The sequence below is a fragment of the Mugil cephalus genome, chromosome 10 (genome assembly GCF_022458985.1).
Source record: "Mugil cephalus isolate CIBA_MC_2020 chromosome 10, CIBA_Mcephalus_1.1, whole genome shotgun sequence".
NCBI lineage: Eukaryota > Metazoa > Chordata > Actinopteri > Mugiliformes > Mugilidae > Mugil > Mugil cephalus.
The window spans coordinates 3,138,308-3,152,810 of NC_061779.1; the positions used below are offsets into that span (position 1 = coordinate 3,138,308).

At 47.9% G+C, this 14,503-nt stretch overlaps 1 protein-coding gene across 3 annotated transcripts in view; it reads left to right on the forward strand.

The window, feature by feature from the left end:
• The window catches only part of mob2a (MOB kinase activator 2a), a 59,923-nt gene that overhangs the window by 18,377 nt on the left and 27,043 nt on the right, over positions 1-14,503 (forward strand). Inside the window, exon 1 of one of the 3 annotated variants that reach the window (XM_047596338.1) lies at positions 4,847-5,078. The exons of 1 other annotated variant lie outside the window; for it this stretch is intronic. In XM_047596338.1, coding sequence (XP_047452294.1) covers positions 5,041-5,078 — 38 coding nt within the window. In that variant the 5' untranslated portion in view covers positions 4,847-5,040. Of the gene's footprint in view, positions 1-4,846; positions 5,079-7,490; positions 7,832-14,503 lie in introns of those variants that run through there. One more of the 3 variants, XM_047596339.1, reaches the window with a different exon arrangement.

A 14,503-nucleotide genomic window follows, 5' to 3' on the forward strand; every position in this document is an offset into this window, starting at 1 on the left:
TATTTGACGCTATAGAAACGGGATGTGACATGATGGCGATTCATCAGTTCCAGGGCTAATTCTGCTCCGTAAGGAGACGTAAAAACTATTTTTAAGACATAACTACAGTGTATAATCCAACATTTCCTTCTAACTGGTAGAGATAGAGCAGAGTGTGGTTTTAATTAAACATAATGTGATTGATTCTGGCTCCATCGATACCGTGGCTCCATCCTCGGACTGAACTGATCAGACTCTGGCTCCAAAGTTGCAAGATGGCACCGCAAAACAGTGCCAGTTTGGCCAATGCACGACTAGTGTTGCAAACATAGAATTCTAAAGCAACAAAGTTGTCCCCACAGAACTTTAAACAGTCCAAATGTTGCAGGACAGACGTCTTTCTCAGGTCCTTCAGAACGCCTCAGAGCTGGAATCTGAAATGAAACCGAACCCGTCCAGATATAGAACCGTGTCCGCGTCCGGACACGTCATGTCCCGTTGAGAAGGCGTCCGGGAGACATTTGAGAGAGTGTCAACATCGCTGGCATTTTGCATATTATTTCACACTCCGGTGAATTACTGACAGACAGGTGCCTCGGAGCGAGATGGCCGGGAGCCGCCTGACAGCGGCGTCCGCTCGTTCTCTGCTGAATGTGTTGGCTTTGTGTGAAAGGTGGTGGACAGAGGCAGACTGACTGGCTCCTGGCGTCACCCGGCCCGCGTCGTGTATATATAGGCCCTTTCATGCATGCACCTCTTGGCTCGACCCCAGCTCTCACATATACACATGTACGTGTATTTAAAGAAATATAAATACACCTCTGGCTGTTTGTGTGCGCCCAGTAGGTTCTTGGCAGCAAACAAACCCTGTGTACATTAAATTGCATAATACACACATGTTGGTGGTTTCATAACAGTGATCTCTGTTGGCGTTGCTGCAGAGAGTGGAGTGTGTGTGCATGCATTTGTGTGTCTGTGTGTGTGCAGTATGGCCCCTGTCTGCCTGGCGCTGGGGGAACTAGGCCCGTGCAGCATCGTGGTTTCTCCTCTCACACACACACACACACACACACACACACACGCGCGCCTCCACTCAAGTAGTTGTGCGCGCCCATCCGTCTGTGTGTGTTCGTGCACTGCGGTCCAGCAGCATTTGCCTTGCAATGTGTTCCTGGAAAGCCTGAGTGGGAGTGGAGGGGGCTGGGGCTCGTCCACAGCAGCATCACAGCCAGAGACACGACAGTTTTCTGGTAGCGTCCCGGTTTCTGATGGAGGTTTAATCGGGTGTTTTATTTCAAGAAACTCTGCAATAAAATTTAAAAAAAAGCTTTATTAGTATGCACGGAGGCACATTTAATAGTTAACTTCATTCTTACGCAACACACAGTGGGAATAGGAATGAAGGGGAGGGAAGGGGATGGATGGACAGAAGGGACGCGAGGGCGTTTGTGCATTGGGGGAAATAAATAAAGAGGCTCGAAATGGAAATGAGAGTTTGCAAAAACGGAAAGAAAGAAAGGGCAAATTAGCTTAATGAAGGGGCTGCAAAGGGAGCAATAAAACCGAGGGCAGTTAAGGTGCAGGCGATGAATAAGTGCAGGAAGGAGAAAGGACTGAGAGTGAAAAAGAGGAGGAAGGAAGGAAGGAAGGAAGGGAGGGGGGAGGGATCTGACAATAAAGGCTAATGTGGAAGGAAAACACCAAAGAGTCACGGTCTCTTTCAGGCTCCAAGTCTCGTTAACCCTCTTCCCTCTCATAGTTTCCTCCAGTAGATGTTGTGTAACTCTGCAGTGACTGACGGAGCAGCAGCAGCAGCAGCAGCAGCAGCAGGAGGAGCACGATTGATCAGCACTTTCGGTGCCAGGCTGCTCTTATTGTAATAAACGAGCTTGCGACCATGAAACCAACACTTAGCGTTTTGCGGGAGCGGAGGAGTGACTGCACAGATGCTGCGCCGCACTCCCATGATGTAATGCCGAACCACTTAAAATAGTCTCGAACTCAAACCGCGCGCCTGGATTCATCGTTTTGTGCCTCGTATCGCTTTAATCCCTCGATGCCGATACGCACGCCACGTTTAACGAGGCATTTATTTTTACTTACTCCTTTTATTAGATCGTTTATTTCTCGAAACGAACTGGATTCCATTATCGCCGTGGATCAGATTTAGTCGTTGGAACTTCTCCAGGTGGCCTTCTGAAATGTCTTCTTCGCCTTCTTAACGAAAGCACATCTGAACTCTCCATCATTCGGTTTTTGTGGTTTGGCCCTCTGCTAAACATTATTCCCCTTCTCACTTTCTCCGCGTGCATCCTTCTCCGTACCAGCTTTTCATTCCTCATCCGTGCAAATCCGAACTTGACAAAACAGGAGCTTTGTCTCCCCTCCAGCTGTAGTCGGTGTACACACATCAGGCAGCTTAAAGGATGATCCATCACAGGCCGTCTTCCCCGTGGACGCGTTCGCTCGCTGGGCGCATTGATAAAGATCACATTATTGCCGTAAAGTCGCTCCAGTGTCACCTCTCAGCCCCTAACATTCCCGCAACTCAGCTTGTTGTCACTTCTACGTATATTTGTCAAAGAAGATGTGAAAATACACAACTGGTCAAAAGTGTGTTAGAACACGCCAATATTTCTTTCTTTTCTATATATTCTAAACCTTGGACGAGTTCTTCCCAATTTTGTTGCAGGAGTTCCCAGAAATGTGTGTAAACCAGCTCCATGGGGTTAAAGTCTAGAGACTGGGTCATGGTCCACTCCATGTTTTCAAGCTTTCCATCTTGTTTTTATCCTGAGGTAGTTCTGGTTTAGCTTGGACTAAAGTTTTGGGTCATTATCTTGCTGTAGGATGAAGCTCTGACCAACTATACCAGAGGAAACTGATGCTGCTCTAAAACTTCAGTCGGAGAGAGACGATTAGTGTGAAGCTTTTTGATAATTTGTTTAATAGGAAAATATTAACATTTGAAGACTGGATCATCGCACAGATACTTGATCAGTTTGGGATCTAGTGAGTTTGGATTCCAGTACAACACCTTGTGCTGTTCTTCATGTTTTTTTTAATTGTTCACTAAAACATTTTTAAGCTCTCATGAGGTGGTTTTTCAGGCGTATCGATATAAAAATGTATCACCAAAGTGCAATGGAAACTCTTTTTCCGCATTTCCCCGTCACCGGAGATGATGCAGGGGCTCATGTGTCAAGAAGTCTCTCTGGTGTGACGAGAATTTAAGAGAATTGTGTTATACGGCGAGACGAGACTTTACAAGAGTCACAGCTCATTCACAAAACACCTTTCAAAATAAACACAGTTGTACTTTATAAAAATTTTAGAAGTATCTCTTTTATTTTCTGCTCTTTCTTTTATTTTAGTTTTTATTTTCATTGTTCCATGATTCAACACACGACATAACTTCTTAGTCATTGACCAGAATAGGATTTAGGCAGAAGCCTGAACTTTGCTGCTGTTGGCTAGGCTAGTTAGCTGGTGTTGCTAGCTGACTGCTAGCTGACTGTTAGCCTGCTGGTCGGTTTTTCAGTTGGACTCGGCTTCCAAATGAGTTTTGCCTCAGATCTTGGCACAAAGGATTGTAACGTCTTGTCCTGTGTATTAATGAGTTCATATTTCAAAAACAAAGAGCCGTCAGCTTGTGTCAGACTCTGCATCAAGGAGTGTATCTGCTTTGGGATGGGCGGCTGCCTGGTCTGGTTTAGGTTGGTGCTACGTGTCTTAAGTAACATCCACATGAATGAATTCCACCAGGTTTCCCAGAAAGGACACTGAATTGTCCCAAGATGGTTCTCCTGTCAGTGGTTTTAATGTTGTGGCTGATCTCCATTGGTGCATCTTAATGGGATCAGATCTGGGATCCATGTAACCATTTAGTGAATTATTTTAATAAACCGTGTCCGTGTAGCTGAAGCGGATTAACCAGGTAAACTTCCAGTTTCATCATCATTACAACTGACTGCACAGCCGGGCCGGTCGGTTTGCTGCCTTGTAATAATTACTTTAAATTTGTGTGAAGGCATATAATTATTATTTATTTCGAACCCAGCGGTGCACGGCAGTGATTTATCCAAATAAAAAACTCCCCTAATACCTCTGGAGCTGATCGAGTTAAAGAACTTCCTGTGTCGCAGAACCCGAAGTGTGTGTGCTTTGGAAAAACGGCGCACGGACTCGGAAGTGCTCCTCTGGATTTAAATGGCATTAATGGATCCCCGGGCCTATTCTTAGCCTCAAATCTGTCTCACCCTTCAGGCGTTGACGAGGAGTCTGGTTTGTGTTGAGCCCGTGGAGGGAAGGAAGACAAATGCGCGTGTATATAGATATAGATAGGAAGCTGAAACGTGAGTCTCGGCGGGGGCCGTGGATGGGGAGAAGGAAGCTGAGTCGAGTCGATAACCATTTTCCATAAAGGGAAATGGAATGATCCCTCGTGGTTTTAGACGCTACTTTTATTCGGGGGGATTTTGTCGCCGAGTGCAGCCGGAGGGAGGAGGGGGTGGGGTGTAGATGCGCGTAGAGAATAGACTCAAGTTTCATATAATGTATTTATTTATATATTTATTTGAGTGAAAGGGGTAAAAAAAACAGAAAAAAAGAGCACGCGTCATGAGGTTGTGGACACAAAGCGCGAGCAGCCTCAGCCAGACGGATTTTTACGCATCTCTCCGGAGCGCACGAAGCCTCTTCTTCGCTTTTTTGTTTTAATCGAAACGCCCGCGGCGAGAAGACTCGTTAACCCTGCCCCACGGAAACTCATCGTGTGTGTGCGTGTGTGTGTGTGGGGGGGGGAAATCAGAATAGGAGGAGAAGGAGGAGGAGGAAGAAGAAGAGAAGGAGGAGGAGGGAGGAGGAGGTTTGTGGGGAAGATACAGGGAACGGTGTTGCAGGGCTGAGAGAAGAGGTCTGCGAGGAGCAACTCGGTGTTCCGCGTTTTGTTTTTTTTGCTCCGCACACACTCCGCACGGTGGGGTTGATTCGTTTTCGAGGCGCGACGAGAAGCAGCAACATTCAATTCTGGATTTCTTTATCCGCTTCCTGTCGTCCAGGATGAGGTTTAAAAGGAACGGGTCCTATACGTTAAATAGGTAAGACCGGGGCTGCAACTTATTAATGGGAATCTATATGGAGAGGAGGGAGGGAGGGAGAGGAGGAGGGAGTCGGCACGTTTTGTCATATGCTCAGCTCATGAATCAGTTCACTTTCTCTGTCATATTTCCAGCAGCTTTAAAGCTCATAACAGCTCTTTATTGCACTTTCTGGCTTTTCTTTCACATCCTGCAACAATGCTCCAGACGTTTTTTATTCTTCTCCTCATATAAGCTGCTCCGTCTTCATTGTCCTGGATATTAAAGTCTTTTGAGGCTGATTTCAAACTTATTCATGTGGTTAGATGAAGACTGCTTCTTCTTTTTTCTCACAGTTTGTAGGATTGAACGCTCGATCGTGGCATTGTGTCAGATCCACTCATCAGCCACGTGTAAAATAGGAGAAACCTGTCGGTCTCGCTTTAAGGGGTTGGGCTCCCTCTTTTGTTTTCCCTGCTTCCATTTAGGAGAAATACTCCCCCTCTCGAGGTTCCATCACCTAGCAACTTTGTGCATGTTTGTGCATGTCTGTGAACGATGATGCTACGCGCTACGCTCGCCTCCCTCAACCCACTTTCAGTTGACATGATTTGCAAACTGCCTCTATTCATATCCCGGTGCTTCTAAACCCGGTCACGAGTCGGGTCTTTCCCCGAGCTCAGTGGTCCAGTTTTTTTTTTTTTTTTTTCCTCTTTCTCCACTCATTGTGTTGTCTGTCCAAGTCACAAGTTTTTAAGAAAAATACCCCCCTTTGTCTTCGTGGTCTCCGCCGGTTGAGTCACCCCCCGTGTAGCCGTTTTTACTCCGGATGTGCTGCTTTTATTGTTCGCCTGGATTTTATGATAAGGCCTCCCAAAAAAAAAAAGTTTGAGGAAGTACACACGGTCATATTGTTGAAAGTGACAGTTGATATAATGGCGGTTTCATTTCTTACACTTCTCCTCCCTCCCTCCCTCCCTCCCTCCCTCTGCCCTGTTACATGGCACTTGGCTTTTTCCGTCGTACTTGACACACACACAAAGAACCCACATCCTGACTCTCAGGTACTGAAACACAAAGGGAGCTAATGAGCTCAAACGCTGTCGGAGAAACGGAAAAACTGAGGATGATGTTATCGCCGCGTTGCCTCCCTCCTCATTCTGTTTTCACTTAGGGAGTGTGTTGATACCCCCATAGCCCCCCCCCCTCCTCCTTCTTCTTCTGGGATCATTGTATGTGAGAGGTGGAGTCACGTGTACTCCGCTTGCAGGTGTGTGTGCAGGTGAGATGGATGAGGTAATTAAACGGGGAAGGAGGAGGAGGAGGCCTGTTAGGTGGTGACAGGGCTCCAGGGAGTGGGGAGAGGAGGATGATGATGATGAGGAGGAGGAGGAGGAGGAGGTGTTGGAGGAGGGATGACGTCGTTCGGATGTAGAAGAGCTTCGGCGGGTGATGCTGCGGTGTTGTGTGCGTCGGGGGCTCACACATGGGCTCACAGCTCAGAGCCGACGTGCAGATATTTCCCTTTGATAAGCCGGCGTTAGAATACGCGTTAAAAACCTCGGCCCACCCCCTCTGCGCTTCTTACATAACTGACATCTTCCAAAGGTGCTTGTCGCATCTGCCTGTGTGATCTCTCAGTCTTGTTCCTGGCAGTTCTGCAGTGATTTGTTTCCATCGAGCGTCGCCGGCCCCGTTTGACATTGAGCGTCAGCGCCGGCTGCCTTCGTCACGGCCGGTTTAGTGCGCGCGCTGAGTCCAGCAGTGTCTGCAGCCTTTGTTTACAGCATCGATCTGTTCTCTGCAGTCCCCCCTGTTTTGTATTTTTTTTTTTAAAGAGCCCGTGTGTCCTGATCTGTAAGGAGGAAGCTTTCATTTAATGATGCAGGGAGAGGAGAGGAAGCGAAAAGAACCATAATTCACCCGGTGTCCTTCACCTCATTTGCCCGCACCGTAACGAGAGTTATCTCTGCAGTGATTGGCTCGCTTCCTGGGGGCCTGTCTCCGCGCTAGCCCCTCCCATGCCGTACCACTGCATCATTCGTGTGAATGAAGAGTCATGGTTTACGTATTGTTTTGCGAGGAGGGTCCCGTGCGGCTCCTCGTTCACTCACGTGTAGAAGTTGCATATTCACGAAAGGTGCAAGGTTGCTGCACTGATTAACTTTTCCCGGTTTTTTAATGTCGTCTGTGGGACGGGTGGAGATAAGATGCGTTAGCGCTTGTTTTGCGTGTACACAGACGGTTGAGATCTCTGCCTCCCGGGGATCGTTTCCTCTCTGTCCCCCCACCCTCCTCCCCTGCAGTCCAGCCTGTACTGCCCAGCAGTCAGCAGTTTGTTTATAGGACTCAGTTTGCCAAGCTAATCTTCCCGCCTTTCAAGTGGAAGCCAGCGAGAGGGAGGGAGGGAGGCAGAGAGAAGGAGAGAGGGAGAGAGCAATAGTGTGAAAGTGAGGCAGCAGTTGCAGTAGTTGGAAGGGAGCGAGAAAGAGAAACATGCTCGGAGAAGTGGGCCTGATTTTGTGAATGATTTTCTGCTTCGAGAAGAGTTTTTCTGGGCTTCGCTGCGCGGTCGCGCCGAGTGCTATGCCGGAGCCGGCGGCCGTCGTCCTCCTGCACCTGTAGCCGAGTTTGCGAGGAAGGAGCCGAGGCGGCGAGGTCAGAGGGAGGAGGAGGAACAGGGCACTCCGGGTCGCAGCATCGTCACCTCGGCTCCTCGGCTCGATCACCTGCTGGATGGGGGTGCTGGTGTGCTGCGATTGCTTCTTCTATAGGTACCGAACTCCTCTGTTGACCTTTCCTTCCTCCGCCGCCGCCGCGCTCTTTGCTTTGCAGCATCATTCCTCTTAGGTTTTTTTCGTGCTTTCGTCGACTCCTTTCCTAGCTCCCTCTGTTATTGTGTTGCGGTTTTGGAGGAGACATTTGAGGACAGTGCTGCCGTAGCAGCGCTGCTGTAGTCAGACACACACACACACTGGCTATCTTAAATTGTCGGAGAAAGGAGGAGGAGGAGGAGGAGGAGGGGGGTGCGGACACAGGGATGGCACAACGCCAGCCTCCTATAGCCGACTGAGGAGGAGGAGGAGGAGGAGTGTTCCACGTTGCTGGTTACGGGGTTTGTTTTGATGGTAGTCTAATTGGAATGAGGTGGAATTGAGCCAAAAGGCAGCAAGTCAGTGGAGCTCGCCCAACTTTTCCTCTCATCCTGGCGTCTGTTTGTTTGGACACAGTGTTCCTTTATTAGGGGAAGGGGAGATGTGTGTTTTTTTTTTTGTTATTTGCAGAGCATTGCACTGAGCAGACTTTGCTCTTTTCATTTCCCCTCGACATGCCCCCCCCCCGGTAACAGCTGTCGTGTTGCAGAGCTTTAAACTCTGCACCCGTACAGCTGTTTGTTGTGCTTGAGCGAGAGGCCGAGATGACTTCGGTTCGGCTCTCTCTCTCTCGCAGTCGGAGCGGAGAGAGAGGCCCCGGTTCCCCTCTCTTGTGGTGGTGAGGTTAGCCGGGCCGAGCGCGGCCTCTGCTGCTGTATAAAGTCTAAATATATCCCTCCGCTTCCAGAGCAGCGTTTTTTGATGGCGAGGGTAAAATTGTAGCTCTAATGCATACAGCAGCAGCTGGATGACATTAGGCCTCGCCGTGATTCAGAACTTTGTTTACACTTCGCTGCCTCTCTTAGCATGAATAACGGCCTGCCGTTTTATGCGTGTGTCATGTAAATTTGAGGCTGCACATGTGTTGAAAGTTGTAGTGCACACAGAAGCCTTGTGAAGGCATCGCCCGTGCCAGGAGTGCTTGGTTCGTATCGCGATCGAGGCTGGAGGGGGCGAGACTTGGACAAAACACTTCCAGCCTCACGGGCTCATTAAGCCAAAATTGGCTGTCATGTCTATTTTTAGCGTTTCCCCTCCCTCCAGTGGGTCCCGCGGGCCAATCAGGTGGCTTGGCGGTGATGTTATATATTTTGTGATGGATGTGTGTTCTCGGGGAGGCACACCCATTCGGACGTGGGCGACCTCAGCCGAGGCCGTCCCCGCCGTCCCCCGGGCTCCGGCGTTTCGGGCTTTCAACAGCAGCATTGTGAAGAGTTTTTAAAACAAATAAATCAAACGCCGCCAACTCCGATCAGGGAGCTATTGAACGGTTTGTTATCGCATGACGTAGAGTTTCCTCGGCTTCTGCAGCCGTGCGCAAGTTTAACCCAGCGAGCAGCAGGATTAGATGAGGTTTGCCCTTTGGCACGTTTTGGCCGAAACTACAACAAAGTCTCGGTGAAGAAGTGCAGCTGGATCGGGCCTCGATGGAGAGCTGTTTATTTACACATATTTGCGTCTTTTCCTGTGAAAGCGGAGCTAAGGAGACCACCCCGACTGGTCAGCTCCAGCGACATGTTTGGTCAGAAGAAGGAGAGCTGCAAAGGGGAGGAAGGGACACGGCAAAACAAGAAGTCATTTCATTTAACTCGAAACAAGAACATGCCCCTCAGTGCAGGATGAGTCATCAGTATTTTTGCTCTTTCTTTATTCTTTTATTAGGAGCCACGTAAACTTCCACCAAGTAGTCGCTAGTCTTCCTGGGGTCCACGCAACAAATTCAGCAACAAAAACAAACGAAAATTGAATTTGCACTAAAATGATAACTGTTTATGTATCTCACTTCCATTGGCACAGAAAGAGCAACAGAACTAATCGGGTTAATGTTTGTTTTCCAGGAAATGACAAACTCTTAAAAACCTTGAAGAATATTGAAACCTTGAAGTTAATACTGGAACAAAGATGGCGCAGGGTAAAAGGCATGTCATATATAAATATAGTGAATGCATATAGTAGGTAGGGGGTCCCTACTTAATCCCTGCATCAGTTTGAGGTCCTTGGTCTGAAAAACGTTGAAAACATCTGGTTCAAACATCAAATTGGATTCAATCCAGAGTTTAATTTAATCAAATACCAACTTTTATTGACAGAACAACTGAAAAATAAAACACTTTTCATGTCGTTTTAGCTCAATTGAATATGTTCCTAGAAGCAGTCTCAGCTTTCTGACCTTCAGTAATAATATTAGCTGTGTACATTTCCATACTCAGGTGTATGTTGATGAATTAACCAGTCTGGTTGGGATTTAAGTAGCAAATCGGAGGCTTGAAACTATTTTAAATGTTGGACGGCTCTAATCTTTAACCAGCACGGTTTGTTGTGATTTAGTATAACATTAAAAAAAGTAGCAGAAACGCTGCAGTAAAGCGCTGCAGGCTGTCGGTCTTCGGGCCTCGTGAGGCTAATGAAAGTCACCTTAGCAGCCCCTGAGCGTAATCTGCACATCGTCACATGTAAACAGCCTCATATACAGAGGATTGATTTTTCCGTTCTCTGCCTCCAACGCGACACCGACCGTAGCTGCGGTTGAATCGCGGGTCAGGTTTTTTCATTCAGCTTTAATCAATAGCAACGTCCAAGCTTTAAGATGTGGTCGGTCGCTTCCCCTGCATGAATGAGGGGAAAAAAAAAAAAACGAAATAATTCCCCCAGAGTTGTGTGGTTCAGTCTCTGCACCCATAAGACGTATTGTTGTTGCCGGAAAGCTGGCTCCATCACATGACAAAGGCTTGTGTGTGTGTGTGTTTGTGTGTTTTGCCTGCAGTGGATGGTAAATTTCATACTGTGTGGCGCTGAACAATAGGTCCGAGTGTGTCGTTGTGGGACTGCGTGTTGCGTTAGCCGAGCGGACCATACCGGTCGCCATGTGTCTCTCATTAGGCCGTCGTTGGCAAGGGCCCGGCTGCTTCCACGGAGCCAAGACGTAGACGAGCTCAACAAGAACGCCATTCTCCACCGACAAACCCTGAAACCCTGCCCGTGGCCGCCGGTCACTCGCTCCAGCCGGAATCGAATCAAGCTGAAACAGCCCAGTGTTGTAGGAAAGTTTAATAAAAGAAAATCCAGCTCTGATTAGTGCACCGTAATCTCTTGAAATCATTATCTATTAAAAGCTCCGCCTGAAGGAGTTGGATGACATTATTTCCTGCGGCGTTTTGCGCCGTACAGTGGAGCTGATTTGTCATTCTGGTTTTGTAGAACTGGTTTTTTGAAAGAGCTTAGGCATCAAAACCAAAAAACAACAAAATCAGCAGTTTGGAATAAAGCTTCGATGGGTTGTTTCGGATCTATTTCTGGGAACGAAAACATGAATATTTGCATTTTAAAAAAATAAACACGCTGCATAATGTTACGTCTGTTAAGGTTTCTCAGTCACCCAGGTCGCGGTAATCCAGAAGGCGTTTAAAAAAAACCAACTCTACAAGTCTAGTTGCCTTTTTAGACGCCTTTTGGATCTGCATAATCTTGTTTCTGTGTTTATCATACGCGGCTCCACCCGAGCAAATGGGCCGTGCAGTTTAAAGTCGAGCAATAGGATTGAATAAAGCCCGTTTTTTAGATATAGTGAGACACTCCCTGTTCGTCACCGTCAAGCTAATGGCTGCATGCAGACCGTGACCACGCTCCATCACACAGTTATCTCTGTTTGGACCATGTGTCCAGATTAAAGTCAAGTTTTCCCCCCCCCCCCCCCAAACCGGCCCCTTCATGAATGGTACCCCAGAGGAAAATCACTGCCATATCTTTTCTCGACCTAAACCGGGAAAAAACTCGACAACCGCAACCCGGCTATGCCAAATTTATGCTCCCTGTAAACTCGTAAAAGGACCTCACCTCCTGGTTCGTCCTGTAATGAAACCATAACTCAAAGCTTTCTCTTGCTGAAATTGTCATCCGCCAGCAATAAACAACGTATTCAAATGGAAAAGAAGCCACAGCACAAGATGGAAATAGTTTCTTCTTTGCTTTTCTGTTGCTTTTCTTAGAAAGAAGAGATATAACTTTTTTTTTTTCTGCAGAAGTTTGCAAAGTGATTGGCTAAATTTTCCAGGTGTTAACACACGTTTATGAACTTCTACCTTTTAGCTGCTTCGTGAGCCCATTTAAAGCCACATTTCCCAGGAATCTCCCCTGATTTACAGCTCTAATTCTAGATTTAAGTAGTAGCCAGATGATCGCACTGGAGAACAAATAACCACTCCCCTGAGATGTCTTAATTAGGGATGGGTATTGTTAAGGTTTTATCCGATACCAGTGCCAAACCGGTGCTTTTGGCACGGTGCCGGTGCTTAAACGGTGCCCGAGCTGCTCCTTAAAGAATGGAAAACACACAAACTTTGTCCAGAAATGGTGCCTTTTTATTTTTAAGCCATCTTATGAACAGAAACTAAGAAATAAATTAACCAATATAAATTAAAATTCACAACAAACCGTTAGACCGTATCATAATTAAAGCAGCCGCGTGGGGTCTTGCAGCCTCAAAGATGCTACATTTCTCAGCTTTTAAAAAAGTTGCCTCCTCAGATATTTAGTCAAATTCAAAGTGTTACCTCCCTCTGCACAATATCACCTTCGAACGCTTGTTGCCGGACGCCGAGTCTGCATCTTTTGAGGTGAAATACAGAAAAACTTTTGACCATGCAGGTGAAAAACCGACGTGATGTCATGTGTAGCTAAGAGGCTAATTAAAAACCCAGTAGCACCGAAATCTGTGTTTCTTTTCAGTCTGGTTACGACTGTTTGTGTCAGTGCCAGTGCCATCATGGTGCTGAGTATCGGTACCCATCCCTATAGCACTGACTTCACTCGGCCCAGACGGGACATGTGCCACGTTAGAGTCCGATGCAGTGACACCGGTTGGTCAGTGAAGTGGACGTAAAGGGTCTGTCAGCGGTGACTTAACTGACCGTCCTTCTCTACTTTCACCTGCCGTCCTGTCACAGCAGAGGGCTGACACCCCCCCACGCACACACAACTCTGGTTATGCAACACAGACACTGTGTGTGTGTGTGTGTGTGTGTGTGTGTGTGTGTGTTCTGCTGGCTCAGGAGAAGGAGGAGGAGAAAGCGATGGCCTTGCACTCACCTCACCTCCACATTTAGATCCTCGCAGTCAGCACACGCGCCGCCACGCACACGCCTCAGCAGCAGAGAAGCACCGGATCTCTTTTTAGCAAGTTGCAAACTGAACTTTAATTAGTTCTGCATGACTTTAAGTAGAGAAATGAGAGGGTACAAACCCCCCTCCTCCCAAAAAAAACAAAAAATGTGTGTGTGGGGCAGCAGGTGCCCTATAGGCATGGAAAAACTTATTACAGCTGTGTGGTGGCCCAACTGGCAAGTGGATAATGGCTTCATTGTGTTTGTCGGTCGGTCAGGTGGCAGGAAAGGGTTTAGACGGGATAACGCGACCAAAACTACTGGCCCGGAGGCTTGGTACGGGCCGTAAATGTGGCGAGGTAATGGGGTTGTAGCAGTTGTTGCTTTGCCGCTGCAGCTTCTGGGAACAAGAGGCCCATTTGAAGGGAGACAGGAAGTGCTTGGGCGCCTCACTTCCTGTTTATCGAGTTTGTCCCAGGCAAGTGTGAGGGAGGGAGGGAGGGAGGGAAGGAGGGAGGGAGGGGTGGTCTGGTGCAGCCTAATTGAATGAAGAAGATTGTGGCGAGGAGGTAAGACTTCGTTATTCGCTTTCTGGCTCAAACTAACACACACACTTTCCTGCATAGCTGTGTAATTGCCTCTGTGCTGCAGTGCCCCCCCCCCATCCCTCTTCCTCTCATTTGTTTCAATTATCTACCATCTGACATGATGTTGTTACCAAGGATAGACTGAAGAGGAAGAAAATAAAAAAAATAAAAAAAAACAGACATGCGTCTTTGTTACATTCACCGTTTTGTTTCACACCTTTAAAAAGTGCAGCTGGAGCTCGACTACGTCACCGCGTTCACGCGAACAAAGAACTCCTTCCTTGTGAGACTATATTTAATCACAAAACATGGCAAAAGCGTGGCTCCGGAGCGAGCGGGGGGGGGTGCTGCTGCAGAGTGCTGACTCCAGCATGTTCCACGGCTGAGTTCATAACACTGATCAGAGAACTCGGAGGCCGAACAACTAGACCTTAAATGCCCTCCTCACCCCTCGGAGTCTTTGTTTTGTCTCACTATTGTTGAAGTCTTTTGTGTTGCAGACAGATGTGCTCACTGCACCAGCCTCCCCTCCCCTCCCATCCCCCCTTCTAAGAGACATGATGTCACTACATAAGCCCCGTCTTCCCCAGGTGGGAGCCAGACACTCCTGTGGTAACGGCCAATCGGAGGCGTGTTTACACCTGTGTTGAGAGCCGCTGATCTCATCTGCTCGTAAAGCGCTCGGATCACATCGGCCTCGTCGCAGGAAACGTCTCCTCCAAGGACGCCTATTGATTTGACCTCCCTTTCAGTCCGTCTCGTTTATTTTCCCATTCTCACGCCGGCAGCAGATGCCTCCGCCCACTTCCTCCACCGAGCTCATTGACGTACCATCTGTGGGCGACAGCCACGCTTTCTGTGCGCGGTGCCACATGCGTTCCTGACGA